We start from the raw sequence: 24532 nt of genomic DNA on the forward strand, positions 1-24532 counted from the left end.
ATAACTTTGTGAATAGCACCTGATTTGGTGCATGGCATATCAGAGACACATTATTATTATTCCTCCTTTTATTTAATCCCAGCGTTCTTGTTGAAAGAGATTTGGCGATTTGATAATAAGTCAAACTGAATACACTACTAAATAAATACTTGAGAAATGCCTATAGGATTTTAGCTGAAATTTTTGGTTCTTTTATTAATCAAGTACCTACACTATTCTTCCTATCCCATTAACTTGTTACCATGTCTTTCATTCTTGTGGTTATCATAGAGACTAGAATACATATCACTGACTTATTTGTGTCTATTAATGGACTTTTTGTCACTTTGGGTAAAGAAAGATTGTCCACATTTAAGCTCCAATTTATTCACCCATCCCTTCACTTCCTATGCTGTTGATATCATATTTTAAATTCCCAAAGACATTACTAATGTTATATAATCAGTATTCATTAGATCTAACTACATGGTTACCCTTTCTGTTACTCCTTTAGCCTTCTTACATTTTCATGATTCCAAAATTGGACCATTTTCTCTCCGTTTGAAGAACTCTGTTTAGTATTTCTTTGTGATGTTATTCTTTCCCTTGTTGAGAATTGTTTGAATGTGTATTTATTCTGCCATCCTTTTAAAGAATAGTTTTCTGTATATAGAAGTCTGGCTGATAGTTATTTTCTTTTATTTAAAAAATAGCATTCCATGGTTTTATGAACATTGTCTTTGTTGAGAGTCAGCTATCCAGTTGTATTGTTGTTCCCATCTCTGCCTCTTGGGAGTTTTACTATGATGTACCTAGGTAAGGTTTTCCTTGTATTTATCCTGCTTGTGGCACATAGCACATCTTTCTTCTATGGCATGCTGTCTTTTGTTTAATTAAAATCTTAGCCATTATCTTTTCAAGAATTAACTCTGCCTCATTCTACTCTATTCTTCCTCTCTGTTCCCTGTTAGGACACCATTACACATATTTTCAACCTTTTTACCATGTCTCACTTATTTCATAGACTTTTCTGTACTTTTTATCCTTTTTTTCATACCTTAGACGTTATTTTGGATTACTTACACTATCTTCTTTATGCTTCATCTAATCTGCTATCAGGCTCATTTAGTGAACTTTTTTTTTTTTTTTTTGGTACTGGGGATTGAACTTGGAACCTTGCACTTGTGAGGCACTTAGTGAAATCTGAATTTCACATCATGTGTTTTTTTAGTTCTATAATTTCAATTTGATTATTTTAATAGATTCCAGTTTAGAAAGTGAAATCCTGATTTTCTCTTTCTTTAATAAATCATAGTTATTTTAATGTTCATTTGGATTCCTATAGATCTATTTCTATTTTTCTGTTCTTTCCTGGTTTTGTCATTTTGAATGTCTGGTAAGTTGTGGTTGAACACTGAAAAACATGTAGAGGTTCTTTATGATGTTATGTTCTTCCTAGAAGGCCAGTAATGTAGAGAACCTCACCTTAGTCTGGCGAGGAATTCAGATGCTTTTAGAGTGGATTTGTCTTAATAAGAACTAGGTTTTCTTTTCAGCTTTGTTTTTACTCCAAGGGCATAACCTTTATAGGGTTATAACTAAAAGACTTGATGTTTACTACAGTCCACATTTGTTTATAAACTCAGAATTCCAGTTTTTGTTTTCCCGTTCTGTGAGATGATTGAAAACATTTTTTTTTCTGGTACTGGGATGAAAAGATTCTTTAATCTTTCATTCTGTTAGTATTTATTTTCTGCATAGTCTTTTAGCCACCTCCCACACTTACTTACACATACACACACACACACACACACACACACACACACACACCCCTCAATGCACCTTTCATGATACCAGTTTCTGGCTGATTTTTCCTCTGTTGGTTTTTTTCTTGTAGGATCTTGGGTCCTCCAACTCTGACCTTCTTAATATCCCTAAACTTCACAGTTGTCTTTTTGCTTGACCTATGAGTTGCTGGAAGCTCTGAGTTACTAATTTCTACTTGTTCTCTGGCCTATACCACTAAAATATTTCTTAAGGGAAAAAGCAATAGATTTTGTTGGGTCTTCCTCACTGTGTTTCAGTGATCTTGGCTCTTTCAGCTTGATGACAGTAAAATCTTGGTTTGTGAGAATAATTTGTTCCAGAAACATGCTTGTAATCCAAAGCACTTGTACATCAAAGCACATTTCACTATAAGAAATAATGGAAACTCAGATGATTTGTTCTACAACCCAAAAATATTCATATAAAAATGATCACAATCGTGTAATATAATACAAAATTATAAAGAAAATACAAAATATAAAGAAAAATAAATTAACCTGAACTTACCTTTGAAAACCTTCGTGACTGGTGTGAGGGAGACAAGAGAGAGGAGGGTTATTATTTAGGATGACTTTATCCCTAACGGAATCACTGCTATCTATTGGCTCCATGTACTCTTTTTCTTTTCATGAAACTTTAACAAGGAACCTATCCAATGACAATTGCTTTGCCTCTTTTTGAGGATTTTAATAAAATGTAGCATTGCATTGTTGTTAAACAGTTTCACCACTCATGCTGCTACAGCCTTATTTGGGTGGTGCTTTTCTATGAAATTTGTACTGTTTCCCACATTTTACACATTTCCCTAATTTCATTTGAAGTGAGGGACCTTTCTGCTTTGTTTTCTTCCTCCTCTGCAGACAAGAGCTCCTCCATAACCTCTTGCTGTTGGGAGACACTTACTCATAATCCTGCAGAGAGAGGAAGGGGGGACCATTGGCTGAGTTGTGATCATGTGATGTTTGACGTCACATACTACTTGTATTCCAAGACATTGCTCATTTATCAAGTTAAAATTAGGAGAGATACTTGCTTGTCTGAAAAACAAGTTACTTGTAATCCAAGGTTTTACTTACTGACTGTATCTTGATTTTTCACCAATACATCCACTTAGCTTTTTCTTGTATTTTATCTGTCTTCTGTAGTTGTTATCTGAGGGGGAGTTGATCTGACGCAATCTACTTTTATCATGGCAAAAAGCAAAACTCTGGGAAGAAGAAGCCTGAATTATTGGTCTTTTGAAATTTATACCTATTTATTCCTCTCCGGAGGCAAGTTACAATGAAATACACATGCAATGAGAACCTTAAGGTAAAAAGTCAAAAGTACAAGGGCAGTAGAGAAGATAGAAGAAAATATAAAGGAAAATAATTATGGAAATTTATAAACTATGAATGGTTTTCATAATCAAACATCGTATTTAGTACTGATCTTTCTTGAAGCCCAAGGTAAAAAGAAATATGGATATTATATTTATTGGCAGTAGGAGAGCATGGAAGTTGGGATAAGGGAGATGGAGTTAGCAGTGAAAAGTATGTTAGATGTTTGTTTTGATTTGGTTTTTGTAGGTTTAAGCAGAGAAAAAAATTAAATGGCAATTAGAAGGTAGTAAGAGTGGATGTTGGAAGGTTCTGAGTCTTGTGTAAGAGTCCAGTCTAATCGAGGCACAAGAACATGAGACCGAGCCCCTTAGTAATTGAGATTACTACTGATTTGGCACCTGAATGGTGAGAGGTACCTATTTGGGGGAAAGAATTCCCAGTTGTCCATCAACAGGAATTTTTTTCAGGCAGTACATTTTAATGAAATTTTATGAGATATGTTCAATAGTACTTTTAAAGTGGATAAAGAAAAGGTTTTCATATTAAGCTACTTCTGTTGACCTTAAAAACAAATGAAGCCATGGGCCAAGGATTTAGCTCAGTGGTTCCGCCACCTGCCTCGCAAGCACAAGGTCCTGAGTTCGATCCCTTTACTCAAAAAACCCCAAACAAACAGAAACAAAACAAAGGAAGCCATCATTTTAAATTGTAACATTTTAAAGACTTTTTTTTTTTGCAGTATCAGCAACTGAGCATATATATGTGCCAACAGAGTGCTGCAATTAAAGGCATACACCAACATACCCAGATTAAAGACATTTTTGTTAGGAACCACACTAACATAGTTCAGGTTCACAAGTGTTTGGGGCTTTTAATTTGAAACACTGGTAGAACTTGGAAAACTAGAGGAAGTTTTTCCTTTTCTCTTTCCTTAGTTATCAGCTGTTACAAAAGATTTTGACAAAACTGGCAATGTGTAACTATGTAGATATTCTTTTTGATTTGAGAAGAACCATATGTCTTATTTTTTACAAGTTATATTTATTTTTAAGTATCATTTGCTGTTATTTAACAATATTAAAGGAAATCTGTACTAAATACCAGATTGCTGGTGGCAAGTTGAAATTCTGTTACAAAATGTAAAAATCTCAATTTGCTCAGATGAGGGAGTATCCCAGTTCTGCATGCAAGACATTGCTCAGGTTTATGTCTTTTCAGATTAGAATTTGATCTTTCAAGCAACTGTTCATATCTGCTTTATTTTTCCCAGCGGCACTGTAACACAGCCATTGTCAAAGGCACTTTGGCAGGTTGAGTTGGAACATGGAGGAAGGAGTGAGTACCTTAGCAATCCCAGGGGCCTGGGGAAGGTTTCCTCGAGGAGGTGGTGCTGGGAAATCAAACGTTGAGGATTGTTGGGAAAGCATTCCAGGCTCGGAAGCATGGGGCATGGAGCACCAGAGAGCATGGCATTTCCAGAAAGTGAAGGTGATTTGTTATTCATCCACTCATTTAGCAAATAGTTATTGAAAAATTACTATGCACCAGATCCTGTTCAAGACACTAGCATTTATCTGGGCAGAAGGATCGCTGTGTATTCGAAGCCAGCCTGGGCTACATAGCGAGACTTTGTCTCAAAAAAAAAGACACTAGCATTTAACAGTGAACAAAACACACAAAGATACAAAGATCACTGTTCTTATGGAACCTACATTCTAGTGGGAAGAGACTGATAATACACAATAGTAAGTTCACATAGTGTATTAGTGGTAATAAGGGGAAATTTTAGTAGGAACAGTAATGGAGTAGGCAGATACCATTTTAGGTTAGTCAGAAAATCCTAAGAAGGCAACATTAGAATAAAGATCTGAAGCTGGTAAAGGAACCAGCAGAATGAATATCTGAGAATGCTGTGGGCGGAAGAAATGTGCAAAGGCCCTGAGGTTCAGGTGGGTATGGCTTATTCAAGAAAACCTTGGAAGGAGAGCATAGCTGCATATAGTAAAGGGAGAGGAACAGATGTGAGGTCAGAGAAACAGAGCCAGGCCTTATGAGGCCTCGTGAGGATTTTGGCATTTGTCTGTGTAAAATGGGGGAATGCCTGGAGCATTTTGGACAGAGTAAGATATAAGGAAGTTTTAAGATCACATTGCATTGAGGAGAGAGCCAGGAGATAGGGGCTGCTGCGATAAGGCAGGTGAGAGGGATGGTGGCATGGGCCAGGTTTGCCCTATAGGTAATGAACAGCCATTAAAGATATTTGATCAGTGGAATGACATAGGATGGTTACGTCAAAAAGATGATTTTGGCTACCACTCGGAGGAAGGACCGAGAGTTGAGACAAGGAGCTGGATTTGTTTCCAAAGCACCAATCACCAGGAGCAGGATAGAAATCTCACAAGAGAAACAGGCTCGTGCCTGAAGGCCCTGTGAGCCAACTTCTTGACAACTGATAGGAATAGAGAAGATTTACACACTTGGAAATTCCCTTGTAAGCTTTGCCAAGCAAGCAAGGTGAAAGATGAGTGCAAAGTTTATTCCAGAGGTGGCCACCTAGCAGATGACCACAGATCCTTGCCATGTGCCAGGCACCGTCACCATACTGCAAATGCACTGGCTTATGTAATCCTTCCCACAGCCCACAGTGGGTATAGTAACATGGGCTCCACTTCGTAGATGGCACAAAGCTGAGTTGCGTCTGAGGACAACTTCCCCTGCTTTCTGCTGAAAGGACTCAAGAAGGGATCCGAATTTTCTCATGGTCTTTAAAATGGAATGTAAAAATACAACCACTCATTCTCTTTGTGAGCTGTGGTGATGATGGCTTCAGACAGGTGGCCACTGCTGGACGGAAATATGCATTGTTTCAATGCTCTTTGACTTGCCAGTGACAGAAATTTGTTTATAAAACATAAATGGAGGTGAGTGGAATTGCAGGGAGCTGAGACATCCGGGGAAAGGAAGATGGGTAGGCTTGGGTGCAGGGGACATGGCCGAAAAGGCGTGGCAGGGTCTAGGTCTCAGGGGTGTGTTCTCTTCACCTCTGTGGTCCCACTGTTGATCTGGGTCTCTTCAGATGGCTTCTTCATAAGGTCGGAAGTGTTGGCTGTGTGCTGCTTCCGAGCAAACAGAATTCCGACTCATCTGGTCTTAGCCCCAAGGCCCAAGCCCAGGACCAGAGGTGCAGGGTGAGCCTCTCTGAAGACAGTTAAGGAACCTGGGGCCCTTGCTACGGGTTCCCTGTGGGACATAGTAGGTGTGGAGGTCATGATGTCATCCTAAAGTCACTGAGTTGCACACTGTGATGAGCTCATACCAGCATGACTGGTATCTCCTTGATAGCAGAGCTTTCCCCTGGATGCATAGAAAGAAAGTAGCATGTTCCAGAGTACTCCTGAATAGTATTTGGAGTTGGTTCTACCATACTTTGCCAGAAGATAGGTGGTGACCCGTTACTCTTCTGAGTTACCAACTTTAAAAATTTTTTTTTTTTTTTGGTACCAGGGATCAAACTCGGGACCTTACGCCTGTGAGGCAGGCGGCGGAACCACTGAGCTAAATCCCCGGCCCCTAAAACTTTTTTTTTTAAGAGATACGATCTCACTATGTTTTCCAGGCTGACTTGAAACTCCTGAGCTCAAGTGCTCCTCCTGACTTAGCCTTCTGAGTAGCTGGTACTACAGGCATGCAACACCATGCTCAGTAATACTTTATTTGATTAACTTTTTGCAGTGATGAGGTTAGAACCCAGGACCTTGTATATGCCAGACAAGCACTCTACTAGCTACATCCTTTAGGGTTTACCAGCTTTTCTTAGAATACAAGTTCAGTCTGGACCTGCCTCGGGGGCTGGGAGGGGAAAGTGGCCAAACCCTGCTCAGAATCCATGCCGTCCCACATCACTGTTTTTCTTACATAATTTCTTTTTCCCTTGTCAAAGGAAATGATAATGGATGAGGAAAACAAGAGATAGCTTTAAAAAAAGCGTTCATCAACTTTTCTTTTTAACCTTAACCCAAATTTAAATATTGTGTTTTCATCATAGTCCCGTACTCGTGTACCTTTGCTCTCTTAACAAAACACTATATAATAAAACAATATTTACCCCTTACTAAATGCAATATACTCTAATCATTTCTGTTCATTTAAAATTCCATTTTAAAAAGGCGCAACCACTGTAAGTGCATTTCACAACCCACTAATGGCTGGTAACCCAGAGTTTAAACTTGTGAAAAGCAGCAGCAGTGGTGTATTAGTTTACTGAAACTGCCACAACAAAGTACATGAACCGTGTGGCTTAAATCAGAGCTCCCTCTGTCACAGTTATGAAACCTGAAGTCCAAGATCAAGAAATTAGTAGAGCAGGTTCCTTCTGAGGCCTGTAAGAATCCGGCGCTCACCTCTCCCTGGCCTCTCCAGTGTCTTGCTGGCAGTTGTTGCTGTTCTGTGGCTTGTGGCTGTATCACCCTGATACCTGCCTTCGCCATCACATGGGGTTCTTGCAGTGTGTGTTTGTGTCCAGACTTACTCCTTCAAAGGCTTACCAGTGACCTGGGTGGGGCCCACTCTAGTATGACCTTGTCACAGCATCACTGATTATGTCTACAAGGACCCTACTCCCAGATAAGGTCATACCCTGTGGAACTGGAAGCTGGGACTTCAACATACAAATTTGGGGTCCAGGATACAAAATTGACGATAAATAATGGAAGGTCTCATTTTATTGAGCCCTAATTATGCGGCAGACTTTCAGCTGAGCATTTCGTTACATGACCGAAATGTTACCATCTTGTCCTATTAGTTGAGGAAGACAGAGCTAAAAGAGATGGAGACCTGGTCTCCTTGATTTCCAAGCTGTGCTTTTCCCCCCAGGTTCCTTATTGCGATTCCTGTTCACAGAAATGTCAAGGAGCCACTTGTGGTTATTCAGTCTGGATGGAAATGCTAAACACAGCTAGTAAATACCTACAAAATTGGGCCGAAGTGCATGGGAAGGCAGCCTTCTGCAAGGACTCACAGGTGCCAGGTCTGCATGGGTTACCTACTCACTCTCCAGGAAGGGAACACCAGTTAACCCTTGGCTTTGCCCACAGATCTGTCCCCAGCAGCAAGCGATTCTCAGCAATGCCAGCAACCAGCCAGACTCCCTCCCTTTGAGCTTCCCATTCTCATTCTGAATTTAGATCAGGGTGAAAAGTAGAGAGAAGGAAATGAGCCAGAAAATAGAAAATTAATACTTGGTAGAATCATCATATTTTAAAATTAATTTATAGGCAACGTCAGATAACAGGAGTTAAATCATTTTATCAGCAGGCCACTCTAGGATTTAAAAATTGGCATCCATCACTGTAAATCAGGTCTTCAGAGCCCCAGGGAATAGTCTCTAGGGATGAGGGTTGATATAGGATGGGCAGAAATGTAAATACTTGATTAGCTGTGTCCTCTTCTTTCACACAGAACCTAAAATACTTCTTCATCACACTGAGGGATAATGGTATGTTAAATAGTAATGAGCGGACGAAGCTATTCAGGGTTATGATTAGCCTACTTTTAAAGTTTGATCTTCCTCCCCGTCAATCCCAGGAAACTGGTGTGTGAGAGCTGCTTGTTTCAGGGTGGTGTTGCTTGTTCACGATTCTAGGGCCGGCTTCACCCCCTTCTGCAGAGACCCACTTTCCCCAGAGGTTTGGAAGCTGTACTTCTGCCCTGGCCTGTGAGCAGGAGCACCCTTGGGTTTGCCACAGTTGTCCTGGGAGCGGCTTGCTTCTGTGATTAAAGACCTACCTTTCATCTCCTGTCATTGCAGCTCTCTGCCGAGGGCGAGTGGTGAGAGTCCCCGCGGGGACCCTAGTCCGAGTGGTAGGGACTGAGCTGGTCATCCCCTGCAATGTCAGCGACTACGATGGCCCCAGCGAACAGAACTTCGACTGGAGCTTCTCATCTTCGGGGAGCAGCTTCGTGGAGCTCGCGAGCACCTGGGAGGCCAGCTTCCCTGCCCAGCTGTACCAGGAGCGGCTGCAAAGGGGCGAGATCCTGTTAAGGAGAACCGCCAATGATGCTGTGGAGCTGCACATAAAGAACGTGCAGCCCTTGGACCAAGGCCACTACAAGTGCTCAACCCCCAGCACAGACGCCACTGTCCAGGGCAATTATGAGGACACGGTGCAGGTCAAAGGTACTGTGCTCACATGGGGTCGCTGTGCTGGGCCAGTCCTTCCTCTGCCATCGCCGTGGGTCACTTTGTCGGGAACCCTAACCCCTGTCCAGTGGAGTAATAGCGTCTCACCCGATTAAGAGGGTGGGCCGGTGCCCTCTGCGTGCCTTTCCTCTTCTCTCCGTTATGCTTCTGAAACATCCCACGGCCAGGAAGTTGGAGGCAGCACAGAGTGGTGACCCAGAGCTCCACTCTGGAGCCGAGCTGCCTGGACTCAGTCTGGTTGCCAGCCCTGCCACTTGTCGGCCATGTGGCCATGAGCGTGTTTCAGGCCCATCTTCCTCCTCAGTGCCAGAGTACTTACCTTAAAGGCTATGCGGCCAGGAGAGTCCCCGTGAGCCAGGCCTGAGAGCAGTGCCTAGCAAGCTTTCTCAGGTTCATGGGAGGAAGGTGATGGTCATGATAGTGGTGCTGCGGTTTATGGGAGAAGCAGGTGCTATAAAGTTCATCTTTCTTTGTGGCTTTCATGATTCAAGAACCTGTTCATGCCGGAATAAGTTTGTGCTACATATAGAGAGAGAACAGCACGGTCACTGCTAAGTTTATTGGCCTGGCTATGCAAATAATAACATCTGTTGTATGTGGAATGTCTTGGATTTTGTTTTTGTTGTTGTTTTGTGTGTCTGTTACTGGGGACTGAGCCCAGGGCCTTTGCACCACCCTTTTGAGTTTCTTTTTTAAAGACAGGATCTCCCTAAGTTCCCCAGGCTGGGCTTGAACTTAAGATCCTCCTGCCTCAGCCTCCCAGAGTATTATTTTTCCTATTGTCCTTTTAGACTAACTAAACATTCAATTCTCTGAACCAAGTGAAGAAGATAGGGCAAAATATTTCCCTAATTTACACATGTGGAAATAGAAGAGCACAGGTTAATTACTTGCCCCAAATCACACAGCTAATTAATAATTGAGCAAGAATGAACCAATTTGAGGCTGACAAAATAGAAACATTATTATTATTATTACTTTTATGCATTTATGTGTGCTCTGCCTTGTTCCCCAAATGATTGATATCTGGGTAGGAATGTATGTAATTCTCAGGAAAGTAGAAAATATACAAGATGCTATAAAAAGAGAAGGTTGATCTAGACATTCATTGCTACTGAAATGTTTGGTAGGACCTACCATATTTCAAATCCTGTTACTCACTAGAGAGTCATAAGGGGTAAAACAGCGTTCCATCAAGTAGGTAATAAAGCACTAACACATCACATCTACCTCGTCCATACTCCTATAGAAAGTCTTGAAGGTGTTTTTTAGAAAAAGTAATCCAAAAAGATATCCTTCCTGTAGAATTAATGCAACGTATCACCCTCCATCGGGTTGGATGCACCCTTGTCTCCCCTGTGATTCTCACGAGGGACGAGAGGGTGGCAGGAGAAGCAGGGAGGGTTTTCTTGGCTCAGGAATGCAGATGCATGACCAGGAGAGACTGGCTGGCTGCCCTGGGGAGCCTCTGGCAGATGCTGCCTTGGCCCAGTGTCTGTCTGGCCTTAGCTTCATGGGTCTTGAAACTGTTCGTCCACGGCCCAAGACATGAACTGGCCTTGAGAACTGAGTCAGGTTAGCCAGGCCCCCAGACCACTGTACATACTCGAAGGTCACCATATTCATTCCACACGAGGGCTGGATCTTTGAGGTGCAGCAGTTTTAAAGTAATCCCTTCTCAAGAACACTGAATTTGTTTCTGAATGAGGAATTGAGAAAAACCCAAAGAGAGGATGAATCCTGCTGCTTGAGAATTCTCTTCTCCAGCTCATGGATAATCCCTGGCCGTTGCTAGAGGCCCCTCTCCGGTTACCAGAATCTGTTGCTTATCATGTCTCTTCCAGAATAGCTCTCGCTGACACTTCCTTGATCTCTGGTGCCCTTTTCTAGACTCTGGAAGTCCTTCTTCCAGTAGGCCCTAACAGCGCACGGCTGAGCCTTCACTTCCGGTGGCCAGGTCCCACCTCATGGATGCCCTCCACTCGCCCTGCTTGCTCTCTGGCAGGCCTCAGGTCAGGAGCCACAGGCAACTCCTGTCGTCCTTTGCCCCCTGCCAGTCCGGTTGCTTTAACCCTTAGAAAGTTGCCTCATCCGCAGGCTCTGGGCTCTCTGCTCCACCCCTGTGGCTGACAGGCATTTTCTCCTGATGCTTTTTAACTTTTGAACTCACATATTGCCTCCATGAAGAAGGTCCAGTTGTCGTCCCCTTTTTGGGAAACGGAGGCACAGAGGGGTAAAGTAACTTGGCCCAGGGTGACAAAGCACATCCTCAAAGCTCAGCTCCCACACTGGGAGTTTTCATTCACTACACCCCGTTCTAGCAGGGGGTTTTATTAGTGCCTTTCCCCCTCTCCCCCCCCCGCCCTCCTCCTCCTCCCCCTTCTCCTCTCTTCTGTCTTTTCTCCTTTTCATTCATTTGTTTTGGCTTTTTCAAGTTGGAAAAGCCATTTGAGATGATACATGGGTCCAAATGGAAAGATGAGCCCATGTGGGCATCAGAACAGGGCACAGTGGGGAGTAGTCTTGGGGCACAGCTGTGGGCTTGGCTCAAGGCCGGAGTCCTGGCAGGTGGCCCGCCAGTGCCAGGTGGGATTGGCCGGCGTGAGGCTGCGGACTGACTGTGCTCTCTGTGTCCCCGCAGTGCTGGCCGACGCCCTGCTCGTGGGCCCGAGCGCAAGGCCGCCGCCCAGCCTGAGCCTGCGTGAGGGAGAGCCCTTCGAGGTGCGCTGCGCCGCCGCCTCCAACTCGCAGCTGCACACGCACCTGGCCCTGCTGTGGGAGCTGCACCGTGGCCCGGCGCACAGGGCCGTCGTTGCGCTCACCCACGAGGGCAGGTTCCGCCCGGGCCCTGGCTACGAGCAGCGCTACCACAGCGGGGATGTGCGGCTGGACACGGCGGGCGCCGACGCCTACCGCCTCTCCGTGGCCCACGCGCTGTCCGCCGACCAGGGCTCCTACAGGTGTGTGGTCAGCGAGTGGATCGCCGAGCAGGGATACTGGCAAGAGATCCAGGAAAAGGCCGTGGAGGTTGCCACCGTGGTGATCCAGCCCACAGGTGAGCTTCCGGAAACGGGAAACGGTGTCTTACACGCGGGTCTCACGCTGTGACCAGTGACGGTGTAACCATCTAGGCGAGGGAGCCCCATCTTTTCTGACAGATCCATTTGTCTCACCTGTGAGTCTCCCTCGGGGTGGAGGGAGTAGGATAGTGGTGATAGTTTAGGGACGGGTGCATCTGTTTGGGCTGAATGCCTGTAGTTTGTGCGGCATTTGCATTTATCTGAAATTGGTCCCAAGTTCCTGAGCACCTCATTATAGAAAGGCAGTTCTGTCTCTTAAAGATGGAGAACATAGTTCCTGTCAGAATGGTATCCTGCCTGGTGCTCCAGGGGCGTTTGGGGTTGGGGGGGGGGGATCTACCCACACTTGTTGCCTTATTTTTTTTAATTAATGTATTTATTTATTCTTATTTATTTTGTGGTACTTGGGATTGAACCCAATGCCTTCACATTGAGCTACATCCCCAGTCCTTTTTATTTTTCGAGACAGGGTCTCAATAAGATGGGCTCAAACTTAGGATGCCCCTGCCTGAGCCTCTCAGGATGCTGAGATTATATTATAGGCATGCACCACCATGCCTGGCTGTTAGCTCTGTCTGGTGTTTCCTAAGTCCCTGAATCTGCCTTTCCCCACAACTTCTGGAATGTGTGTCTGGCTTACCCCAAACCTCTGGTCTAACTTGCATCTTCTAGGCCTGCTTTGGGGGGGGGGGGTCCCCCAGGGGCACCATCCCGTCAGGAGGGGCTTTTGAGGGCTGAGCCTTCTGTAGCTTCCTAGAGTGTATATCCCCGAGGAGCATACAGACCTGGGGTCTGTACAGGAAGTCTTTTGTCCTATCATCTGTTAGTCTGCCTTTTTGCTTAAACCTTCCCTCCAACTTCAGAATTAAGAAAATAGAAAACACACAAAAACAGGTGAAAAACAAATATGAAAAGCCATCGTTGACTCACTGTTTAGTAAGCTTCAGTGGAGAACCCACTGGGCTGGGCTCTGGAGCTCCTCAGACCCTGTGAGGCTTACAGCTTTGGCAGAGGCAGAGAGAAGAGACTGTCAGAGGGTGATGTCCTTCTTGGGGACGGACAGATGCACTTGGTTTTCTGAGAGTCCAGCATCTTCCCAGAGTAGTTTGCTGTCATGACTGCTGCCTCCTGTTTTTTAAATGGGGAAGACCTTGGCTGGACTCATTTCCTGAGCAAGAATGTGAGTGTGTGGCCACTTTGTTCCTCATATGGGAAGGAAAGCAGAAAACAATAAGCACAGGAAGGGTTTTGTCCCCACCGTCTTCATTGTGCTGACTCGCCTCTGCATTTACACCACTGCACTAGAGCTAGATTTGGTAGAAGTGAATGTGAAAAGCAGGACTGAGCTTTATGAGTGCTTTGTGGAGGAGAGGAGCTGTTCATCATGCTCAGTGTGGGCTCCTCCACTGGCTGCAAAAGTCACTTTTCAGATGCATGCAGGTCACCTTCCTTAGCAGAAGAGATCTGTCTAGAATACGTACCCGATGGAACCTGCAGCTATTCAGCTTGCTGATCAAACAGCTATTTTAATGAGTCAGGAGGGCCAAGAGTTCCAGTTTCACAGCAAATTAACCATTTTATGCAGAAATTTCAATTGTAAAGGTGGTTTTATTATTATTACTATTTCAAACACACCACAAAACCCATAGTAATATCTAGTTATAAGACTGGAACGCTCTGGGCCTATTAGGCAGGTAATAATGTCTAGCTCTTACCTGAGACTGGGGATGCACAATCTTTTTTGTGCTGTTGGCCTCTTTGATGCTCTTTTGAAGCCCATAGATCCTTTCTCAAAATTAGTATGTTTCAATTCATAAAGTACAATACATGAAATGACAAAGAGAAACAATTATGTTGAAGTAATTATCAACATATTTTAAGACAAATTTGTTTCATAGTAATGCTATGCTTCTTTATTAACATGTTAATAATAAGACATAACAGGAGACCTAAGAACTACTGTAATTTTTGTGTAGTAATGAATATAAATGACGTTTCAGGGTATATGCAACAACTATAATGTGATGGGAAAATATCTATGATTTCTATTGGGGGCGAAATCCCAAGAACATGATTTCACCATGAGAGGAGATGCTGTATTTTAGGGAAGGTTAATAAAAATAAAGATGGACTGTTTTTTCCCACCTGTGCTCACAGAGTCCCTACATTCTCTTTGGAGACTCCAGGTTAAGAATCACTGCACTGTGGTGGTTATGGTCATTTTTTTCTTATCAGCACCTGCACTCTCCATTGCTGCTCCTATACTTTGATTGCCCTGTTGTCATAAATGATACAGAACCACTGAGACAGCAAAGCTGGGTTACCTGTGTGGTAGTGTTCCACCCCTCTTCTTCATAGGAGTGGCTGATACAAATCTTGGTGTCTAATTTATGAGTTCAGTTATATTATGCGTCTGCATCACCACAGGCTTTGTCTGAGTCCCCTCTTGCATTAACAGTCCTAACACTGGTTCTGTTTTTCCCTTCACCCTGCTCTATCCTGTCTCTCAGTGGTAAGCCCCCAAATCCAGAACGTTTAAGGCCTGTGTTTAGTAAAGTGGCAAGATATTAATCTACTTGTACAAAGAAAATGACATAGTGAGCTACGCATTTGAATAGACATTTCTGCCAATATTTCCAGAAACTAAGAATCCATTTTTACCATATGTGCAGTCCACAGCCACATATTGGATGTTTCTTCACAGACCTGACATCCTCCTGAATCATCTTTTATCTCCAGTAGCTGATGGCCTGACAGACACAGGTCCAGCAGATTTCAGGGTCTGTGACCAGAAGCATTAGAGGAGAGGTGATTCAGTCATTAGGTGTGGGCTCAGGGTGGCAGCATCCATGAATCCTCTCAGATTACTTTTGAACCCTTTAAAGAGGTAGGAGGAGAAAGCATTTGGAAGGTGGATGGAGGGTGAGATTGGATTTTTAAATCCCTTTTTCTAATGCTGTGCCCACCTCACTTTCCCTCATCTGTCAGAGTGGATTTTGAAGTTGGCTTGACACACCTGATTGAAATATTGACAGTTTTTGGAAATATCCATATGGAAGTGATGTACACCCCGCAAAGGGCGTGGGCTTGGGGTTGGATGTCAGCTTTGTCCTCTAGAGCTTCCTGGGGACAGGAGTTGATCCTGAATGATTCTTGCTAGACCAGGGCTGTGCCTCCTCTTAAATCCCCTGCAAGATGTTGGCTATTTATTATCTAAGTAATTGTTCCCAGAGCATTATCACAAGTTGTATGTTTTCTACTCAGATTACAGATGTTCAGCTTCATTTTTAAAAACCCACTGAGTAGAGCAAAATGATTCCACATAAAAAGCTTTGACAGGGGATGCTAAAACTAGATCTGCCTTGAGTCCATGACACCAAATACTTAAGTGCTTTATCTAAATATAATCTTCTTTTTAATTACCCACACTAATGAGAGAGGGCAGTACATGGATAATTCAAAAGTCATTGTGTTTGGGTTTTAGAATATTATTTCATGATTGAGTTTAGGTGGGCATTTCTAATGAAATAAATGATGCCCTCAGTACATTATATTTTGAAGAATTGACTCATCAGGAAAATTGTCTGGTTTCACTTTCCTGGTTTTCCTGTCTTTTTAGGATTTTCTATGGGTTTTTTTTTTTTTTTCAAATTTTCTTTTTTCCTTCCTTCCTTCCTTCCTTCCTTCCTTCCTTCCTTGTTATTGTGCTGGGGTTTAAACCCAGGATCTTTCACATTCTAGGCAAGTAATCTGCCACTGGGTTACATCCCTAGCCAAGAAGCATTTACTTTTGTCCCAAAAGTAATTTTACTGTCGCTTCCTGCCTTTCATTCCCCAGCCCCAAACTGACATTATTTTTATAAAATCACTGTAGTTTTACCTTGCACATAGAAAAACTATAAGGTTAGTCTTGTGATGTTCAGTAAACTTCTTATCAAACTGTAGTGTAATAGTTAACAGAATTCCTAGAGGCAGGCAGTCTGGATTTGCATCCCAGCTGTGTCACACATTAGCTGTGTGACCTGGGGCAGGTTACTTAACTTCTCTTTGCTTCAGTTTCCTTATCAGTAAAATAATAGCAGCACCTACCTAATAGGATTATTTTGAGGATTAACATTTATAAAGAACTCAGAACACTGCCTAGCATATAGAGTAAGTGTATATAAATATTTGCTACTCTATTTTTTTGAGATTAAAAAGAAATGTGAATTTATTCAGTAAGTATTTCTCAGACACCTACAAGGATATACAAAGTTTTCTCATTTTAATGGCAGAAATGAGAACGCAAAAGGAGCTGAGCAAAAGGGAGACAGGGTGGGAATTGAAGATGGAAGGAACAAACATAATCCACTGTACTTAGATGTATTTGCTTTTTATTTTCAAGTTCTGCGAGTAGCGGTGGCCAGGAATGTGTCAGTGGCTGAAGGAAAGGAACTCGACCTGCCCTGCAACATCACCACGGACCGCATGGATGACGTCCGGCCCGAGCTGACGTGGTTCTTCAGCAGGACGCCCGACAGCACCTTGCCTGCCCGCCATGTGTTGGCGCGACTGGACCGTGACTCCCTGGTGCACAGCTCCCCTCACATCGCTGTGAGTCATGTGGATGCACGCTCCTACCACTTACTGGTTCGAGATGTTAGCAAGGAAAACTCCGGCTACTATTTCTGCCATGTGGCACTCTGGACACCAGGACACAACCGGAGCTGGCACAAGGTGGCAGAGGCCATGTCTGCCCCAGCCAGCGTGGGTGTGATGTGGCTAGGTGAGTGATTTGCAGAATGGCTCTTAGCCTTCCCACTTAATCCCTACTCAAGCTATCTGGAGGAGTCTGGGTGCTGGGCGTTTGCATTATTTAGATGTTCTTTGTATGGGACAAGGGTACTTGAGCTCAGATAGATCCCAAGCTGGAGATGAGATTCTAAAATAGAATCTTGCAGAAAGGGGAAATGTTTCGATAATGTGGCCTTGGTTGTCTCTACACCCACATGTGAGAGGATGTAGTTTCCTTTTCTTGCAGACATTTGCAGGTGCGAGCTCTGCTGAATGGCTCTTTGAAATGGATCTTTGTTAGAGGGAGGGCACTGCCCTTTTCCCTCTCTTCTCCCTAGACTCCTAGGTGCTTCCTGGCAGGAGCAAGTGCTTTGCAAAGCCCAATGCAGAAAGAGAATTCCTTCAGCTAGCAGAAGGTGGTTGTTTTGTTTTTTTAACCTAATGCCGTAAAATCCCAAAATGATTTTATTTGCAGATGCCAGTTACATGTAGAGGCCTTCCTGCTTCCCTGAGCTCTTCTTGGGCAATCTCCCAGCCCAGGCACAACACCAAGAGGGAGCAGCAGACTCACTCATTTCAGAGCAACTTGTCATCTATGTGAAGGTCATTGGTGTGCGCTCCTGTTGTGTGTAAAGGTCATTCGCAGGAGCTCTTGTTTTCTCCATTTTTTTTTTTCTACGTATTAGCCTACTGGAAAAAATGTATGCTAGCTTTTCCAGATTTTTGTGAATGGCCGAAATCATAAGTAAATTTAGAAGGGGTGGAATCAAGTGGGGTATAGAGAGCCTCATTTCCCACTGACATTATTACTGTGATGTAATGGGCCCACATTTGGGCTCTTTCCTGTTTTGAGTACCATCTCTCTTCTATTCCATAAGTGCTTAGGGCCTAATACAGCATTTGATGTTGCTTCAATTATTAGGAGCCAAAACAGATCTTTAAAGACCAGGAAGTGATTTCCTGCTTTGATGCTGCACTTTCTCCTGCCATGACATGCAGCTCCTACTTAGCTCTTCCTTGTCTCTGCATGAAAATATTTTTTGGGTTAGTGGTGCATTTGCTGTCTGTTTGTCCCTAATAAACCTTTATTTGGCAAAGATGGGGATTTGGCAAGTGGGGACAGAGCGGGCAGGGAGAAGAGTAGTAAGAGTAAGCAGCAAAAGCAAAAGGGACGGTCCAATTGCAGTTGAGACTAGGCGGGGTGTTAGTCATCCCTGTTAGCAAAGTGATCTTTTGATATCTGCAAAGTAAAAGGAGCAAGGTTTATCTGGTGAGCTTTTATTCCTGCCGTCTGAACCTTGTGCAAGACTCACTCTGAAGTACTGAACTGGAACAATGTTGGCCCAGCTAGAACTCTCCTTAGCAACCTTCAAAATAAAACAGATGTTGTCAGCACTGAAAGATTTTTCATCTCTGGAGCTGAATTTGTCTCACAGCTCTGATCCTCAGTGCATTGTGTGGCACCGTCAAATCCCTGTGCTGGCTCTCCTTTTCCCTTCCCTCCTCCTCCAACTTCTGAATCCCAGCTCGAGGATTTTTTTTTTTTTTTTGAAAGTGCTGCCTGCACTCCAATTTGAGGGCTTCTTTGAAGTACTCCTGTATTGATCCCGGCATGCCTCGGGGAAGGTTCAGGGACTGTCAGACACCAGGAGGGGAGCTCTGGGGGGGAGTGGGTTCTTTTAACTGGAAGGGATTTGTTGGTGGCTGTGTTCTCCAGAGAGTGAGAAGAAATAAAGAAGCTAAATTGTGGAAAAGGCTCCGTTATTATCCTAAGGATCCTGTCAGTGTTTTCCTGTGGAGTGCCAGCACCATTGTCATCAGTCATCAGTGTGCTTTTCCCTGACTGGAAAAAGCAATGTACACAGCACCCCAAACCTTCCTCAAAGCTTTGCACAGACTAGGTACTCAATAAATATTGGCTGAATGGGTAAATATACTGGGACCATGGTAATGTTAAAATATGTGCATAGGAAAACCAGAATTGCAAATAGTCACGTTCAAATTGTAGAATATTCAGAGATACTTGCACATGAGCAAACTACTAGGAGGGTGTTATAAAAACAACTGTACTTTTCCCTTTTCTTCCTCTTAAATCTGCTCTCTCTTCCCTGTGCCTATGACTCACAGCCTGCAGCTGCTTGGACACTTGTCAGGAGACCAGTTGAGCATGAGTTCGGTTGCAGACACTTAGTCAGGACCTCCACACTACATTCTCTGCCCAGAAGCTGAAATGCCTGTCCCAACCCTAAACAGTTGTCTCTGGAAATGGAACGAGCATTATGTGCATATGCATTCTTTGCCAGATACAGCTGGGGTCTCCATGAAGTAACAGAGAAGTAACCAGAAAGAAAACAAAACAGGAATATAGGTGGCTTGCCAAACACAAGTTCATCTCAGGTTCTATGACTACATAATGTCACAGAAGCATTCTTAAGAAAGCTGGATCCCCATACAAGTGTAACTCAAAATTCAGTTTTGTCACATGTCAGATCAACAATAATAATTACAATTTATTGAGAATTTACTGTGTGGCAGGCACTAGGCTAGGAACTTTATGTGTATTAAATATTTAATCCAATCAGGTGCTGTCTCTTTACCCTATCTGAAAACCACTCTTTTGTATTTTGCTTATAATCTTAAGGATCAGGAATTAGGGAAGAACTCAGTTGGGTTCTTCTCTAGTGCACATAGTGACAGCTGGGACATCTAGGGCTAGGGATTGCCTTCTAGATGGCTTCTTGTAGACGTTCACCTTGATCTTAGGCTTGAACTTCTCTCAGAAAAGTCTCAGGGTTTTCACATTCTTATTTGGTGGCTGCTGCCTTCTAAGAGGCAGGAAATAGAAGTTGTTGGACAATTGAAAGCAGTGCCTGAGACCAGTACTTTATCGCTGCTACTGTGTTCTACTAGTCAGAGCCATCCAGAGGCCACCCCAGCCAAAGGGTTGGAAGAGACCCCTTCCCTGTGGTGTAGCTACCCAGAGGCTCCTTAAATGGCTGAAAGGTCACAGGGAAGAAGGCCATGCAGAATGGGAAATGCTACAGCCACTGTTAGAAAACAGTCACCCACAGTGGACGATACTTTATTTCAAAAGAGATCTTTAGAGTGGTTTGGAGCAAATTACGGCCCATGGTCAAGTCTGTTCTCAGTGTTTTCATCTTTATGGAAACATCTTTGGCCTTGAAAATCAGCTTGGCTCCTGAGATGCCAGAGCAGAGTCTGAGGAGCTGGCAGTCCTTGTCCTTGGCTCAACCTCAGTGTTCTGAGGTGGATACGTGGCTAAAGCTGCTTGGGGTCTGCTTGAGTTAACTGGGAAGACATAAGGGCAGGATTGTGAGCAGGCCTGACAAATCAAAGACTGATTGTAGCATGGGGAGGATTGTGATGATTTTTTTAAAAGGTGAAAAAAAAAAGCCTCTTGCTTAGGATGTACCTCCTACTTTGAAAGAGAAAAAGATTTACATTTGCTTGCAAAATGAAGCACAATGCGGGAGACATAAAAATAAAATCAAGATCAAAGGGGTAAAAAGAAATTCTAAGAGTAGATATTGCAAGGTGGTTGGGATAAATGAGTGGCTGAATTTGCCTCTGAAGTTTTGAAGAGTCGAGACAAAAAGAGTCATGATTATGCAGTTCTCTGAAGAAAGAAAACAGAAATTCTTTGAGAAAGACAAACTTTTTCTTGGCACTGAATTTATCATGTATGTGCTTTTTCATTCCAGGGACATTGGATAACATAATGCACAGTGTTTTTGACTGTTCTTTTACAAAAGGCCCTAAATGATTGTTTAAATGGATGTTTCTTACATCCACTCGCTATAAAAGCTGAGGGCATAAATCTTGAGTGTGTGAAGGCATTTCTTCAAGAAGCTGAATTACTATGGGGGACAAATGCTGCTTTGTGTTGATCCAATTTAGTGTATGGCTAAAGCTCAGCCTGGTTAATCTGCACATTAAGTCATCTCTCTCTGCTATCAGATGTCTTAAATGAGCCTTTGGCAAGAGTTGGATACTAAGCAGCTCATGATTGCTCTCTCTGCCTAAAGTACCAGATTTCTGAGGTGTTAATTGGAGAGGGTTCCGCAGGCTTCAGATGGGTGGGGGAGGCAGAGCTGAACTGTACTGTTCAGTCTTAAGAACCTCATTAGCATGCTTCCCCACTGAAGCACTGTCCCCTCTCCTAGCAGTGCCAGCAAAGAAGGTAATTATTTTTCTTTAAAAGTAGTTGTTAATCTGCTAAGTACGTAGCAGAAACCTCAGAGTTTTATGCCATCCATAAGAGATAATATTCAGATCTATAGAGTTTTTTAGGGTGCTGTCTGTCTAGGGTTATTCCTGAAAGCAGAATAGCATGTGGCCAAGCATTGGATCTGGGGAGACCTGTGTTGAATCCCACTCTACCACCTTCTAGGTGTGTGGTTTTGGGTGTGTTGTTTAACATTTCTAATCTTTGGTTTTCTTGGAATAGTAGGATAGTGCATATAAAGTGCTTAGCACAGTACCTAACATGTCAGTGCTCAGTACATTCTTTTGGTGATGATCATGATTTATTAGTGTTTGAAGGTCTTCTCTACCAAGTTCTTAAGCAGGAGACATAGGAATGTGTCTTAGAACATGGAGGAACTAGGAATGTGTGTGTCCTGGAAGCAGCTACTCCCAAGGGAGCTAGGGAAAGGGCTGAATTGACCACACTCAATCCTTTCCTGCCCAACTAGCATATCTGGAAATTTATTGTTCCTCCTGTGGGAAAGTAAGTGAGGATGAAGAGAGAATAACCACTTACTTTGGGTGTAGGACATAGGTGTTCCATCCAAATGATGGTATTTTGGCTGCTCGTCAGTGCTGAGTGCATCTTCATGATTGTGGCTCTGCTGTGATGGGCATAAGTGCCGAGAACAGTAGTTCCTTATTTATAGTCATCTCTGTTGGAGAATATTTAATTGTTATAAAATGATGATTATGGCAACTGAAGGACAATTGGTCCATATACTCAGCTGCATCTAAAGTATCTTGTTCAGTTCAAAGTAATAAAACCCAGAGACAGGGTCTTCCTTCTCCCACTTCCTCTAACGCATTGTGCATCTAGTTCATCTATTTAGCTGTACCAAGATACCTGAGTTTGGAAGGGTTGTTACAACAGCCTCACAGTATGCAGTTAGCGTTACAGCCTCCATGGATATCATCACTATGGTCTTCTGAGAAGCCACAGGCTTTGAGAAAGTATTGATACTGGGATATGAAATGAGCCTGTACTGTGTGATTGTAGTGGGAGCCAGATCTTGAGTTAAAACTCCGTTCACACACACACTGTGAAGGTCCTTAGTTTCCCGACTTGGCTCCTTCAGGCTTTATTCTTGCTTTTTTTGTTGTCATTTTTCATTTGGAAACGTATATGAAAATAGTACCAGTCTCATAAGTGTGTTACAAAGATTAAACAGAAATGCAAGAAGCATATAGTACGGTACCTGGCATGTAGACAGCCCTTGATAACGGCCATTATTATTACCATTATTACTGTAAAACTAGGATAACCATACTTGTTGTCATTAGAGAATTGTGAGAGTAAGGGTCAGAAATCTATTGAAAACCTCTAGGCCAGGTTCCTGCACACAGTAGGCACAAAATACTGGATTTTACAAGTAGTGGTTCTGAAAGCTTTTCACTCTTTTAAAAGTTGTAACAAAGGACTTTGGTGACACTTTTTTTTTAAAAATAAAAGTCTTTCTTTTGGAGCAGATTGCCTTCTTGGAGTCCATAGCTTCAGAGAGGGTGTGTACATACACGAGCAAATGCCATCCTGGGGTCTCATCCTGCTCCTCTGAATGTTAGTGACATCACATTCTAATTGACCTCAGTATTCTGAGAAAGGGCTTATAGTGCAGGATGTTGTTTATTTTCAACCTTTAGAAACAAATTTGTAAATGTTCACAGTAGCAGAAATAACCACCAGCTTCATCAACCATCAGTATTTTGCTGATCTTATTTCATCTCTCTACCCTTCCCTGGGCACACAAATATATGCACACATGCACGCGCGCGCACACACACACACACACACACACACGCTTTTTTAATCTGCAAAAACATAAAAGATATCCCAGGCATCATATCATTTTACTGTTAAATACTTCAGCATGCATCTTAACTGATAAGCATTTTTAAACAGAACCACCAATTGCATTCTTCGCTGATTTCTTGATGAGATCAAGCAGAATGTAGCTATAATCACTGGTGAAATGCTTGTGACAATAATGAGCATTTTTATGCAAAATATTACATTTAGTTCAATTCAGCAAATATGTTAATATTTTTGATGTACAAGATGCTGCACACATAGCACATGCAGATGCATAAGGTAGGTGGGTAGACCCTGGGCCTGGGCCTGGGACAAGTCCTACAGAGGGTCCTGAGACATACATACAAATAACTCAAGTTCAAGGCAGTGTTCAAGTAGAAGCCTTAGAGAGCAGGGAGCCTGGCAGGTGGTAGCATCTCTGTGAACACTTGCTGAATGAGAAGCCGAGGTGCAATGTGCTGAGTGGGTTCAAAGCAGGTGTCCTGTTATGGAGAGAGGCTGCACTGAGTAACCGTGTACCTGAGGGGCCTTGAGAAAGGCATGATCTTGGCAAACCATTTCTAAAATTGCAAAACAACATGCACCAGAATAAAAAAAGAGATAAGAATTCACCCATACCCTACCATTGACTGGGTAGAACCCTGTTTCTCTGGGAGTGGTAGTCTCAAAGTGACCTTCAAGGCTGATGGACAGTTCAGACAAGCCTGCACTTTGTATGTTCACGAGTCAGGAATTCACCCTTTTCTTTCTGTCTTTGCATTAAAGCTAGGGTTAGTTTTAATGGCAAAGGGGAGAATAACCACTAAAGACAATGGAGAGATTTTTTTAATGCTGCTAAGCTGAGATTCCTGTAAGCAAATGCACACTTTCCTCAGCTCTTGTTTCTCTCTACTTAGACTTGTAGCTTGTAAATAGATCCATTTCAGGGCAGAGGATGGAGTAGGATGGGAGAATTTAGTTATTTCTTCAACAACTGATAGAGCAGGTGTCTGGGGTGCTGGGGCACAGGGAGTGGCAGGAAGGCAGGGGGAGATGAGGGGTGCTAGAGTGGTGAGAGGAGCTGTCTGAAGGAGGTAGAGGCTGGGGGAGATAGTTGTGAATGCAAGAGGAAGAGCTGCGAGAGGGTTACCACCAGCTGATAGAGGCCTGGAGGTGGGGCCCTGAGGCCCCTGGAATCTTGGCTGGAGGCAGGGAGGGCTTGGTGAAGATGTGGCACACCAGGCTTTCTCTGTTATTCACGAACATCTGCTGAGTAGGGAACCAAGAAGGTAGCGTG

The 24532-nt window shown here is 43.3% G+C and overlaps 1 protein-coding gene across 1 annotated transcript in view; it reads left to right on the forward strand.

The window, feature by feature from the left end:
* Positions 1–24532, forward strand: part of Ptgfrn (prostaglandin F2 receptor inhibitor) — an 83613-nt gene that overhangs the window by 21708 nt on the left and 37373 nt on the right. The window contains exons 2-4 of the mRNA XM_087213315.1: positions 8935–9303; positions 11969–12382; positions 16792–17172. Of these exons, the coding sequence (XP_087069441.1) occupies positions 8935–9303; positions 11969–12382; positions 16792–17172 (1164 nt within the window). The remainder of the gene's footprint in view (positions 1–8934; positions 9304–11968; positions 12383–16791; positions 17173–24532) is intronic.

Source organism: Heterocephalus glaber, unplaced genomic scaffold (genome assembly GCF_053883595.1).
Source record: "Heterocephalus glaber isolate CG9 unplaced genomic scaffold, H.glaber_assembly_v1.0 deba00001442, whole genome shotgun sequence".
NCBI classification, from domain to species: Eukaryota; Metazoa; Chordata; class Mammalia; order Rodentia; family Bathyergidae; genus Heterocephalus; species Heterocephalus glaber.